The sequence below is a fragment of the Leptodactylus fuscus genome, chromosome 10 (assembly GCF_031893055.1).
Source record: "Leptodactylus fuscus isolate aLepFus1 chromosome 10, aLepFus1.hap2, whole genome shotgun sequence".
Classification (NCBI taxonomy): Eukaryota; Metazoa; Chordata; class Amphibia; order Anura; family Leptodactylidae; genus Leptodactylus; species Leptodactylus fuscus.
The window spans coordinates 66,019,428-66,033,772 of NC_134274.1; the positions used below are offsets into that span (position 1 = coordinate 66,019,428).

A 14,345-nucleotide genomic window follows, 5' to 3' on the forward strand; every position below is an offset into this window, starting at 1 on the left:
TTTTTTAACGTTCTTTAATTATAGATGTATTTGCCTGTCTAAGGAACAGTGCAAAGTCACTTACAGAAAGCATCTGCACCCAGTGCTACATCAAAAGATCAATTACTTTGATAATCAGGAATTATTTCCCTAAACTGGTTACTTTTCATTTGCACTTAATAAAATGCCTATAATTTGCGGACAACAAAAAGCTAATCTGTTATTTTTCGATTTCAAGACAAATTAAAAATAATCCATAACGCATAAAAACAAATTTTAGTGACATGCACAAAAAAGATAATAAAATACAGGTACATAGCAATAATAATAATAATAAAAAAGTCTAGACAATACATTGCTGGTAACCTCTGCAATTTATCCAAAGTCTATTTTTAAGACAGCCTTTGAACCAAAGGATTTAAATGAAAATTATCTCCTCAGTTATTGAAGATAATGTACATTAATCATCCAAAAGTTGCCTTAAAGGCAATAAGTCAAAAAGTAAGAAATGAACATAAATAGAAACTGTGACTTTTTGTATGAAGGTGTCCAACGGCATTGGGCTATATAAAAGGGTTGTCGTGATTTGAGGAATTAATCTACAGTAAAGCCTTAAATGTTTTCAATTCTGCTTATCCATTTTTGATGGCCAAGTGTCAGGGCGGGTTCACACCTGCGCCCGATCTCCGTTTTGCAGGTTTCCGTTTCCTGCCCAAGAAACTGGACAGGAAACAGAGCAGAAGACACTCACAAGTGCTCACAGGCGGACAATGAATGCTGGGTTTCCGTCTTTTGCCAACAGAAAACGGAAACCTGCAAAACAAAGATCGAGCACTGGTGTGAACCCTCCCTCATCTGTTTTGCATCAGTTTTTAGTGTCAGTGAAAAAAAACGATGAATTCCATTGGTCTTTCTTTTCTGATTCAACCCACTGATGTAAAGATTTTTTAATGATGTAACATGGACATGAATCAGTTTTATATCCATTATAAAAGGATCCATTGATTTCTATTGAGTCAATGTGCCAAAACAAGAAAGATAGAACATGTCACTTTTATTGATGGCTGTAAAAACAGTCAAGTGAAAAGACACTTTGAAATCAATGTGTTGTCAAAATGGCCTTTACAAAAACATCTGTTCCATGGCTTCTTTTTACTGTCATGTTATTACGGCCTTAGAGGTTTCAGTCGTAATGTTAAGGGGTATCCTAACAAAGTGTTTATACACTGGGTGTAAATGCCCTTACACAGTAGATTTCTCAAAAATCTGGAAACTAATTCAAAACAGAAGAAAACGAAAGGAAATACTTTTTGCCCAATGCCTGCTTGACTCCTACAGTTTATAATGCTATTGTAGAGTTTTCACAATGCTTTAAAGGTAAACCCATTGCTTTTGAAGAACATTTAACATTTGGCAATTTGAATCCCTGTAAAATGTAAAGCAACACTTTAAAAGGATTCTATCATTAGAATCCCATTTTTAAGTAAGCCCATGTAGGAATAGCCTTAAGAAAGGCTATTCTTCCCCTCTCTTTAGAATTCTTCTCTGCGCCGCCGTTCGGTAGATATCCCAGTTTTCGGCGTTATGTTAATGAGTCTTCAGACATCACAGGGGGTACCACTGTGCTCAAACAGCATTGAGGACATCCCCTGTGCTGCTTGAAAATTCTCCAGCGTCGCCCTCCATCTTCTTCTCCAGCTCTGCCTCTTCTCACACGTCACCGCATGTCTTCATCCAAAAGTGCCGATGGACATGTGTAGTCAGCCGTAGTCAGCCAAACAGGAGAGGCCACAGGAAAATGGTCAACAGACATGCGCAGTCGCCGCTTTTGGATGAAGATGTGTGATGACGCAGGAGAAGCGGTGGAGAAGAAGATGGAAGGCGTTGCTGGAGATATTTCAAGCAGCACAGGGGAATGCCCCCTGTGCTGTCTGGAGACTCATTAGCATAACAAAGAAAACCAGGATATCTATCGAACGGTGGCGGGGAGATTTCTAAAGGTAGGGGAAGAATAGCTTTTCTTAAGGCTATTCCGATGTGGGCTTAGTTAAAATCAGGATTCTAATGATAGAATCCCTTAACACTCACTGATTTAGAGTTCTATGTGCTCTTCTAGGTTCTGAGATAAATTCTGAGAACTCATATGAGAACAGGTACACAGAGATAAACTGTTAGGTGACATGTCTGACAGCTTTGTGTACAAATGCCAAAAATACATAAAATAATTCAAAAACAATAAAGCAAATTACCTTAAAATGGGTTTACACTTTAAAGTGTGTTCAGAGAATATTATGAGACCTGAGACTGTTTTATAATCTTATATACACTGCTCCATTAGTTACATCAGGCTAGGCTTAAATCAAATAGAACAAGCTACTCTTTTTTTAAAAAAACTAGCCATATGTAAAGGCACCGCACTTATGCTACAATGTTATAAGTGTTTCTTTTTGGTTCTAAACAAACAAACCAATTGAAGCACATTGAGATGCATCTCCTAGAGACGGATAGAGAACTAGTAGATGGTAAACAGGCATGGATTCTTTGCAGGATTTTCTGTTTTATTTATGGCACTTGACTAAAGATGACCCGGCAGAAGGGTTCCCATTGATCAGCTCATCATCCATAAAAATTTGTGTTCTCCAAATTAATCAGTTTTCCCTCCATTAAGAAAAAAATAGCAAAACAATGTGTGGACCACATACGTTATTGGGTACACACGTACCTACCCTAGCCAGCTTTTAATTTAGTACACTTATAGGGTATTGACTTTTAACTCTCCATTCAATTCCTAATTCACTGTGGACTGGGTATGGCACCAGCATAGCCCAATAATCTCCTGTGTTAACCACCATACTTAAACTGAACTCTACTGTGCCTGCACCATCCTTCAGCAATAAGTATGAGGAATATAATAGCACAATACTTGTGTATATATGCAAATGCACCATTAAAGGGGTTGTGCCACCAAAAACCCTTAATTCCTATCCACAGTGCACCAGATAAATATCAGATTGCTAAAGATAGGACAGTTTAGACCCCCATCAACGTGGAGAACAGGGGATTGAAAGGTCTCCATTTATAAATAAAAGGATGATCAACGCGAGCTTTATAAAATGAACAACTTGCAAGGAATCCACACTCTGATCAGAAGAAAAATACATGTACAAAACATAGAAATATATATATATACAAATGTAAATACTTTGTTCTGCACTAAAAGCAGACAACTGAATACTTGAGGAATGACTGGTTAATGTAACCACCGCAATGACTTTAAGCAAACTCTGCAGGTATGTCACTGGAAGGTCAGTCCGCTGACACCCCCCAGTCATGCAGCTGACGCAGGATGCTGTCCAGATAACGTGGGTCTGGGAAACCTTTTCCAGTTACGTTAGATCCAAACTCTGTCTTGAGTGGGAATCGAGAGACAGATACAGAATCTAGAACACCAGGAACACGTGACGGAAGGACAGGAAAGAGGAGGCGACTTTCCCAAGCTTTTATCAAGAGAAGAAGAACCTACAGGAAAACAAAGAAATAAAAGTCAAGACTGTTAGGAGTATTTTGTGTCGTGGGTATTGGTGCACACCTTCTGACTTGCTCGCACGCACTGTTGGTAGGCAGCTTTCTTTCCTGGTTGATTAGTCTGTCCTCCCATTTGCACCTGGGAGGAGTGGTCTCTACTCTGTATTTAAACCCATGCCTCCCATGGTTCTGTGCTGAGTGTCGCTTTTACAGAGCTAGGCCTTAGCAGGAGGAGTAGGTGGTTATCTTGGATAGAGGAAGTTCCTTGGTTGGTTTTTGGGAGGTTTTGGGTGAACAAGTTGGTGTGTGTGTTTTCCCTTCTGTGTTCACCAATCCTCCCTCTGTGTATAATTGACTGTGTGAGTGAATTGCCTTATCCTTTGATTTCTACTCAGTTTCCCTGTGTTTGTTTCCTAGTGTAAGGTTCCTTCCCATATTGGTTTGGGGAATTCTTTCCTACATGTTTCCTGTGTGCTGCTTGTGTTGTTAGTCAGCGCACACCCTTGTCAGTCCCTGTCAGTAGCAGCTTCACTTGTTCATTAGGGGTGACCCCCTTTAGTCTACAGTCCCTAGAGATCTTATAGGGCATTCCTTCTCCCACTTCCCTCTAGGCCTACGGTGTCAGTGAGAGAGGAGCTGTCGGGGTCAGGCTTAGCCTGAGAACAGCCGACCTACACCCGTGAGGCAGGGACCGGGTTAGCTAGTGGGAGTAGTGCAGGGCGAGATTTCCTACTGCAATCCCTTAGCCCCGTTGCAGCTACCTGGACTGACATAACAGTACACTCCGCCGGTTAAAAAAAAAAAAAGAAAAAAAAAGAAAAAAGGAAAGGTTCGTTTGCATTATGACGGACCTGAAACAGTTGTACCAGGCGGTGCAGCAGATCTCCACTGAGATGGAGGGGATCAAGCTACGAATGGATGCCATCCAAGCTTCTGGCGTATCTCAAGTACAGCAGTTGGCTCAACACACAGCCTCTCAGGTGGAGGGCATACAGAGGCAGGTGAGTAGCGCCCCTGTGGGTCGGCCTCTGGAGCCAAAAGTCAGCTTACCTGAACCCTTCCGAGGTAAGAGGTCAGATTTTTTCCGATTTCAAAAGGACTGTCTTTTGTATTTCCGGCTACGGCCGTTTTCCTCCGGTTCTGAGGTACAGAGAGTTGGGATTATTATTACTTTATTGAGAGATGATCCCCTCATCTGGGCACATTCGTTACCAGCCGACTCAGCTTGCTTACTAACTGTAGAGGCGTTTTTCTCCACAATGGGGTTACTGTATGACGACCCAGACAGGGTACGCACGGCTGAGTATAACCTACGACGTTTGGTGCAAGGGGATCACGCTATAGAGAAGTATTGCACAGAGTTTCGTAGGTGGGCAGCAGAAGTACACTGGAATGACCCCGCTCTACTTAGTCAGTTTGAGACAGGGCTCTCAGGCCAGGTTAAAGACCATCTAGTTTCTCACCCTGTTCCGGGAGATCTAGATGAGGCCATGCAGCTGGCAATTAGAGTTGGACGGCGCCTCCGGGAGCGTGGAGACAAGAGTCCTGGGGGGGTTAGCCCTCCTCAATTCAGTTTTTGGAGAGGACCCGGGGGACCAACCCATGCAGATTGGGGCCACTGTGCGAAGTGCTAGACCCAAGAGTGAAGGGTCCCGCACAGTACGCTGTTTTGTGTGTGGAGGAATGGGACATTTAGCTAGGGTATGCCCCTCCAGAGAATGGTTCGCCAAGGAGGGTAATAACCCCAGGTCTATTGAGAGTAAAGGGAGAAAACCTACTAAGGAGGGAGGTGTGCATATTTCCTGTACTCAGACTGCCGGGTTGACCCTTGATGGATGGGTAAATGGGCAGAAGTGCCGGATTTTGGTTGATTGTGGTTCGGCAGTCAACCTTATTGACTCAGAGTTTTGCGAGCAACTAAGGGTAAGTCCTTTGGTCTTGAAGTCTCAGATACCGGTGTGGGCTATTGATAAGACCCCTCTACAGCAATCTGTCATCTCCAAACAGGTGGAGGGTCTGGAGTTTATTGTGGGTGGCCACAGGGAAGAGATTGACTTGTTCTTGTTTATCTAAATTACCAGCACAAGTAGTGTTGGGGTGGCCCTGGCTGAAGCAGCATAACCCTATTATCAACTGGGAGACCGAGACAGTAGTTTCTTGGGGGCATGGGTGTAATGGTCGATGTCTGCCCATATCCGTTATGTCTTTGTCTATAGACAATTTGCCTCAAGAAATATGTGAGTTCAGGGAGGTCTTTGAGGAAAGGGCAGCCAAGACATTACCACCACATCGCACCTATGATTGCTCAATTAAATTTATACCAAATGCAGTGTTACCCAAGACAAGGCTGTACAATCTCACTATTCCGGAGAGGGAGGCACTCAAAGAGTATATTGAGGGGAGTCTAGAGGTGGGGCATATTCGCCCATCTAAGTCCCCAGTAGCAGTGGGGTTTTTCTTTGTAAAGAAGAAAGATGGAGGGTTGCGCCCTTGTTTGGATTTTAGGGAGATTAATAAAATCACGGTGCGGAATCCCTATCCCATCCCGTTGATCTCGGATCTTTTCAGCCAGATTACGGGAGCTCGCTGGTTTAGTAAAATAGATTTACGTGGGGCGTATAACTTGCTGAGAATCAAGAAGGGGGATGAGTGGAAAACAGCGTTTAACACAACCCTAGGACACTTTGAGAATCTGGTGATGCCTTTCGGTCTAACCAATGCGCCCGCGTTTTTTCAGAATTTTATTAATGATGTACTAAGTGCCGTCATAGGGAGGGGGGTTGTGGTCTATCTGGACAATATACTCATTTACACCCCGGATTTGGAGACTCATTGGGAGAGAGTGAGAGAGGTTTTAAATCTCCTGAGGGTTAACCAATTAAGTGCTAAGCTGGAGAAATGTGTGTTCGCGGTCAATAAATTATGTTTCCTTGGCTATATCCTATCGGACAAGGGGTTCGAGATGGACCCTGAGAAGGTCAGGGCAGTCTTGGAGTGGCCGCGACCTGAGAACCTAAAGGCGGTCCAACGGTTCTTGGGATTCTCCAACTATTATCGCCAGTTTATTAAGGGATTTTCTGAGGTTGTGAAACCCATCTCGGACTTGACTAAGAAGGGGGCTGACTGTGCTAAGTGGTCGCCAGAGGCGCTAGCCGCGTTTGAAGAATTGAAGAAGCGATTCTCCTCCACTCCCATTTTGAGACAGCCGGATGAGAGGTTGGCCTTCCGAGTGGAGGTGGATGCCTCCTCGGTGGGGGTGGGTGCAGTACTTTCTCAGGAGTTCGAGGAGGGTACGCATCCCTGTGCCTTCTTTTCTAAGAAATTCTCTGCCTCTGAACGGAATTATGACATCGGAGATAGGGAACTACTGGCAATAAAACTAGCGTTCGAACATTGGCGTCATTTCCTGGAGGGGGCCAGAAGGCCAGTCCAGGTATTTACCGATCACAAGAATTTGGTTTATCTTGGGTCGGCGAAGAGATTAAATGCACGGCAGGCCAGATGGGCTCTATTTTTTGCGCGGTTCCATTTTACCGTGACTTATGTGCCGGGTTCAAAGAATGTTAAGGCTGATGCTTTATCCCGGTATATGTCGACCGAGGAGGAACGAGAGGCGCCTGCCACTATTCTTGGGGATGGAGTGGTGGTAGCAGTATTGGGCACGAAATTGGAGAAGGCCTTGATCGAAGCGCAACACGCTGCACCTTCCAAGATACCTAGAAACAAGCTGTTTGTCCCAACTACTCTCCGACAAAGTCCCCTGAGGGAGTGTCACGAGTCGGTTCTTGCTGGTCACCCGGGGGTTTCAGAGACCATGAGATTGGTGTCTAGGAATTTTTGGTGGCCAGGGTGGAGTAAGGATGTCTTGCAGTTTGTTCAAAATTGTTCGGTCTGTGCAAGAGCCAAGGCGTCGCATACCCGTCCCCACGGTCTTCTACATCCGTTAGAACCTCCTAAGGCACCTTGGACTCATCTGTCTATGGATTTCATCACGGGCCTTCCAGTGTCTAAGGGTTTCACGGTCATTTGGGTAGTCGTTGACCGCTTCACGAAAATGTGCCATTTGATCCCGTTTTCCAGGCTGCCATGTGCCAAGACACTATCAGGGGCATTTATTAAAGAAATTGTAAGGTTGCATGGTCTTCCTGAGGAGATCGTTTCGGACAGGGGTCCGCAATTTGTGGCTAAATTCTGGCGGGCTTTTTGCAGCAGGTTGGGAGTTACACTGTCGTTTTCCTCCGGGTTTCACCCAGAGTCTAACGGACAAACAGAGAGGAAGAATCAGGATGTGGAACAGTTTTTGAGGTGTTTTGTTCGAGAGAATCAGAATAATTGGGCTGACTTTCTTCCCCTGGCAGAATTTTCCTTAAACAACCATGATTCCAACGCCACAGGTACCACACCTTTTTTTTGCTCCAGTGGTAGACATCCTGTTTTAGGAGTATTTTCTTCCATTTCGTCCCCAGTTCCGGAGGAGGAGCTATTTTCTAAAAAGCTGCAAGGGGTATGGTCCCGTATCCGAGAGAATCTGGTGCGGGCGTCGCACCAGGCTAAGGTCCAGGCGGATAGGAGGAGAGGAGAGTTGCAGTTCTTCCCTGGTGAGATGGTTTGGTTGTCCACCAAGAATATCAGGTTGAAGGTTCCTAGCAAGAAGCTGAGTCCCAGGTTTGTGGGTCCTTTTAAGATCATCAAGATGGTAAATGAAGTGGCGGCGCAGCTGCAACTACCTAAAAGGTGGAAGATAAACCGGGTGTTCCATGTCTCCTTGTTAAAGAAGGCCAAGAAGGGAACGTCTCCAGTTAAAGTTCCACCAGTTTCTGAGTCCGGGGAGTATGAGATATCCCGAGTTCTGGATAGCAAATATGTTCGGGGGAAGCTACGGTATCTGGTGGCATGGAAGGGATACGGTCCTGAAGATAATTCTTGGGTTCTGGAGTCGGATATGTCAGCCCCCAGACTCGTGGAGAAATTCCACAAGGAGTTCCCGAAGAAGGATGCTCCTAGAGAATCCGGAGTCTTCTCCTTGAGGGGAGGATCCTGTTAGGAGTATTTTGTGTCGTGGGTATTGGTGCACACCTTCTGACTTGCTCGCAAGCACTGTTGGTAGGCAGCTTGATTTCCTGGTTAATTAGTCTGTCCTCCCATTTGCACCTGGGAGGAGTGGTCTCTACTCTGTATTTAAACCCATGCCTCCCATGGTTCTGTGCTGAGTGTCGCTTTTACAGAGCTAGGCCTTAGCAGGAGGAGTAGGTGGTTATCTTGGATAGAGGAAGTTCCTTGGTTGGTTTTTGGGAGGTTTTGGGTGAACAAGTTGGTGTGTGTGTTTTCCCTTCTGTGTTCACCAATCCTCCCTCTGTGTATAATTGACTGTGTGAGTGAATTGCCTTATCCTTTGATTTCTACTCAGTTTCCCTGTGTTTGTTTCCTAGTGTAAGGTTCCTTCCCATATTGGTTTGGGGAATTCTTTCCTACATGTTTCCTGTGTGCTGCTTGTGTTGTTAGTCAGCGCACACCCTTGTCAGTCCCTGTCAGTAGCAGCTTCACTTGTTCGTTAGGGGTGACCCCCTTTAGTCTCCAGTCCCTAGAGATCTTATAGGGCATTCCTTCTCCCACTTCCCTCTAGGCCTACGGTGTCAGTGAGAGAGGAGCTGTTGGGGTCAGGCTTAGCCTGAGTACAGCCGACCCACACCCGTGAGGCAGGGACCGGGTTAGCTAGTGGGAGTAGTGCAGGGCGAGATTTCCTACTGCAATCCCTTAGCCCCGTTGCAGCTACCTGGACTGACATAACAAAGACCCCACAAACCTACCTACAGAGTTCTTTATATGAACAAGAAATACTGAGAATACTGGTGTTTCCGGAGTGCCAAAAACTCTTAAAACCCTATAGAAACTGTAAACTTCATATAATGACTAAAAATCTGCAACTGAATTTGTCACAGAGGCCTTTGCAACATGTTTCTTGATGTAGCAATTGCCATAAAAGTTGTCTCAATTAGAGACTAGCGAACCTTTCAAAATTTGGTTTGGACCAAAAGTTTGGGTTCAATCTGAACCAGTTTATCCCTGGACAAGAAGTGCCAATAAAGAGTATTAAAATGCTGTATATGGCACACTGAGGGCTACCTAGGACTCTAGTTATGCATGAGACTATGAGGGCTCCTAAGACTCTATCTAACCAACTCTTAACTCTCCAAAGCAAAGTGACAGCAACAGATACAACTGTAAGCAAATGAAAGGTTGAGTAGTAACAAACAGATTGTTGGAAACACACTGCACTGTAGGATTTCTTCTACACTTTTTAAAATCTCACAGGTTTTTTTGAAGTTTGGCAAGTTAAAGAAAAACAGGTCAATTTTTAAAGTACCACTTTTACTTAGGTTTTGGAGCTCAGAAAAGAAGAAAACAAGTCCACTAGATAATAGTGTTGCATGGCATGGTCAGAGTGACTGCTGTCGCTTCTTCTCCAGCCCTAACACTACGCTTACATAGAACCTCCACACTGTATTATCTCTGTATTATCCTATTGCAGTATGGCTGTCTCAAACCCTATGACTCTAAACTTTCCCAACAAAATAGACATCTTCTTTCCCTCGTACTTTGAGCTAACGTCCCTCATGATCTGGAGAACATGGGACTTTTTTCCTCTCTTCTGAATTGAGCGGTGAACTGGTAGAGCATACACCGATCCATTCATTTCAATAGGAGGACCATTGAAAGTAAAAGTACAGCAATCCCCCTTCTCCTGTTCAGTGGGAGTCTGAGGATAGGATAGGGGATAATCTATTTTGTGGGAAAACCCCTTTAATCTCTTCTCATAATATACAGCTTCTTGGATGCACTTTCATAGAAATAATAATCATTTTGATAATAATTACTAATATTTAGTTATCTTGGTCTAACATATGGTGGATTTCCAAATGTGACGTTATAAAAAAAAACAAAAAAACAAGTTTGAATGACGATATGACAATCTCTATAGAGACATTAATAGCCAACAGTTTGACAACAAAGCTTCTATTTTTGAAAATCAAACATCTGCTAGAGCCAAGTAACTTGTAAATGGCTAAAGACAATATAAAGTAATAAAACTCTAATATTTATAGGCAGTGGCGTAACTAGGAATGGCAGGGCTCCGTGGCAAACTTTTGACTCCCCCCCCCCTCCACGGCTGACACGGACGCCGAAGACCTCGACCGACCCCCCCCCCGCATTATATCCACAGTGGCCCCTGCACACAGTATTATGCCCCATAGTGGCCCCTGCACACAGTATTATGCCCCATAGTGGCCCCTACACACAGTATTACGTCCCAAAGTGGCCCCAGTACACAGTATTATGCCCCATAGTGGCCCCTACACACAGTGTTATGTCCCATAGTGGCCCCTGTACACAGTATTATGCCCCATAGTGGCCCCAGTCGGTAAGTGGCCCCTGTGGCGTCACTTACCGATCTCAGACCCTGCCAGGATCGGTAAATAAATAGGGCCGTTACCGGCTGGAGTAACTCCATCTGGTAAAGGTCTATTGAAAAAAAACAAAAAACAACACAGTGGTAGCGGCTGTTGCTGGGCCCCCTAATGTCCTGGGCTCTTTGGCAGCCGCTAACCCTGCTACCCCGGTAGTTACGCCACTCTTTACAGGTCATCCCTTACATTCATTTATGGGGAAACTGCTATTCAAAAGAAAATTCAGAAAATGCAGTAGGTGACTTGCTGAACCTAATGTGACACACTTACCTCTCTCCCCCTTTTTGTGTTAGGTAGGTAACAGTGAAGTGGGAAGTCAGGAGCTGTAAACTTTATTCCCGGATGAGGTTGGCCTGGACCCTATGGTGACAAAAGAGATTTTCAAAAGGTATCACTAAGAGCAAAGGTGGCAGAATCTATATTGGCTTTGTGATTTATATGTTTCTAGCAGCATTTCTGTCCTAAGATAAAATATTGAGCTATTGGGTTATTATCCTGTGATTTATGACATAAGTAACTTCCTGGATTAATGTCATCAATCTTAGCTAGCGAGTCTAGATAAGTCACACAAACAAAAACTTAAAAAATATAGATATCATAAAAATATATCAATAAAATAAAGAATTTCTGTTAACATTTATGTCCTTCAGAGTACCTGCACTCCAGGGGCAATATGGTAAATAATGCGTATCGTCTCGCAGTCAGGATACCCAGGCAATGAATGAGGAATAACATGGAAAGTCATCTTCCCTGGAGGTTGAGACCCTATCTTCACACCATATAATGTTTGGCAAGCTGGACAACGTAAAGTACCATCCTGTTGAGGGGAAAAAACAAATCTTTATATATAAAACTCAAATTCTGTAGTAGTCTGTTCTATACAAATCCACAGTTCTCGCCCGATTTGGCTGAAATTTGGCACGCCCCTCTCCACCCACAGGAACAGAATACTGCACATGTTACATCTCGCTAGCGTCCCCCGTCATGCGATTGGGGCCCCTTAATTTAGGCCCTATGCATATAATGGGGTAAAGTGAAAGTGAAAGCGCTGAGGGGAAAACAACAGTTGTGACTGACAAGGACGGATTATAGCGACGGCGCCAAAGAGTCGCAGCTAAATGGGCCGCACCACCACACACAACACACAAACATTTCACAAACACCATATAAACATCACACAGACAGCACACATACACCAACCCACAAGCACAACACCACACATGTGCCACAACACACCACACAAACACCAGAGCACTCTAGACACACACAACACAAACACCACCCCACAAATACCACAACACCACCCCATAAATACCACATGCACACGCACGGACCGCATACACGGATGAACAGAGCACATGCGTACTCAAACACAACTACCGCAAGCATATACACTTGCTCTGTGCACACATAAACATATGGATCACATGCGCACATACACGCATACATATACATGGACCACACACATGCGTGCACACACATGCATACATACACATGGATCACACGTGTACACACACATGCGCACACACGCATACATATACACGGGTCAAACACGTGCATGCACACATGAATACATACACATGGAACACACGCATGCGCACACACATACACTCCCGCACACATATACACGGACCACACATGTGCATGCACACACACATACATACACATTGATCACATGTGTGCACACACATACACGCGCACACACATATACACATAAAAACGCTCACCAGCACTCACGGCCGGACACCATTCAAATTAATGGGTTTGAAAGAGTCCTGTAGCTTTGCGTCTCCTGCCTCTGTTTTGTGCAGGAAACGGAAACCTGTATGAACGGAGACCAGGCGCAGATGTGAACGAGCCATTAGAGAAGAGTTTATCAAGACTAGTGATTCCTATGTCAGTCTTGATGCCCTGTGTGCCATAGTGCAGATATGCCTGACTTAGTAAGTGGTACATGCATTAGAATAAATCTCCCAAGCCAATGAGCCACATTCTTTTCAGAAAAGTGGTATGGAGCAAAATGGCCAAAAGTCACAATTGTTGGTCAACGTCAACTGTGCACCAAAAACTGTAACTTTTTTACACCCATTTTGGAAAAAAAAGGGAAGATAAATTCTCTCCTATGTCTCAGTATGGTTGAAAGATTTGTCTTCACATATAAAGTCAGCCTACTATTAGGCTACAGCTACAAGTCTGACATTCAAGTGAAGAGGCAATGCTCTAGTTTGTCACTGCTAGATACAACGTTGCATTCTGCATCAGTCACACCCAGTATCACCTATTGGCAGTAGTATTCCCCTTTTAGCTTTAGTTCATCTGAGATTTGCCCTATGGTCGCAGTATTATAATTAAATTAATAGCTTTCTGTTTAGAGGTCTCATACTTTGTAAAGAGGTGCCAGGCAACGAACATGGTAGGCATGAGCACATCGATATAATCTGCCAACTTCTCCTTCAGTGAGAGTCCTTCTACAGCGAGTACAATCCTAGATGTAAAAAAGATCACAGTATGTTAGAACGTAACAAAATATGATTAAAGTATAGAATAATGTATAATTTTAACCTGCACTTGCTGGCATACTGCCTTTCCCAGCAGACCTACCCGCTGGTTACCTCTGTGCAGGCTTCTTTAAGCATTAATCACTCAGGAGAACCTACTTCAACAATGCCCTAAAAGGTGGCCCAAAGTTAAACTGGTTTGGAAGCACTAACTTCCACTAGAATCTTTCTTTCTTATAGCAAATCCAAAAAAGAAAAATTGGCATTTAAAAACTAATCTTTATTGATATTACCATTAAAAATAACTCCCTGGGTACAAAAATTTATTTAAAATAATCTATTTTCATGCACCATTTGTTTCAAAACACCAATGGGTATCAAATAAACGTATGAGAACCTCTCATACACTCCCTGTTCAATGGGTGTTTTAAAAAGAAACTACTACAAAGTATTTGCATATAAATAGCATGGCTGTAGTCACAAACTATTGAATGGGTGCTAGTTCCAATCCCCAGTCTATATATTCTGAGGATCAATTAGATACAATTCATCTCAGACTAGTTGACTGCTGAGTTGTAATATATGACTGCTTCTTGGCTCTTGCAAGTTCAGAGAGGCATAAAGTAACTTTGTATCAATATTGCTATTGCCACCAGATTGTCTGTAGCAAATATATATCTAGCTACTATGTCTCTATATTGTATGCCAGTAGCACAATAAGTTAGCTGATGGCATAATTGGAATTTCAAATGACCAACAAATATCTAATAAATAGGCGTCTCTACGCGTTTCCCCCCTGTTATCGGGGTTCCTCAGGAGACCTTTTATGTAAATACACCCCACGGTTTTAATGCGGTACCGCGTCGGTAATGAACTC

General features: G+C 43.8%; 1 protein-coding gene across 1 annotated transcript in view; it reads right to left on the reverse strand.

Moving 5' to 3' along the window:
- Window positions 1-1,912: 1,912 nt before the first annotated feature.
- DTX4 (deltex E3 ubiquitin ligase 4) overlaps window positions 1,913-14,345 on the reverse strand; it is a 41,041-nt gene continuing 28,608 nt past the window's right edge. Inside the window, exons 6-9 of the mRNA XM_075258529.1 lie at window positions 13,354-13,455; window positions 11,626-11,787; window positions 11,241-11,330; window positions 1,913-3,498 (exon numbers count right to left, since the gene is read on the reverse strand). Coding sequence (XP_075114630.1) covers window positions 3,286-3,498; window positions 11,241-11,330; window positions 11,626-11,787; window positions 13,354-13,455 — 567 coding nt within the window. The 3' untranslated portion in view covers window positions 1,913-3,285. The remainder of the gene's footprint in view (window positions 3,499-11,240; window positions 11,331-11,625; window positions 11,788-13,353; window positions 13,456-14,345) is intronic.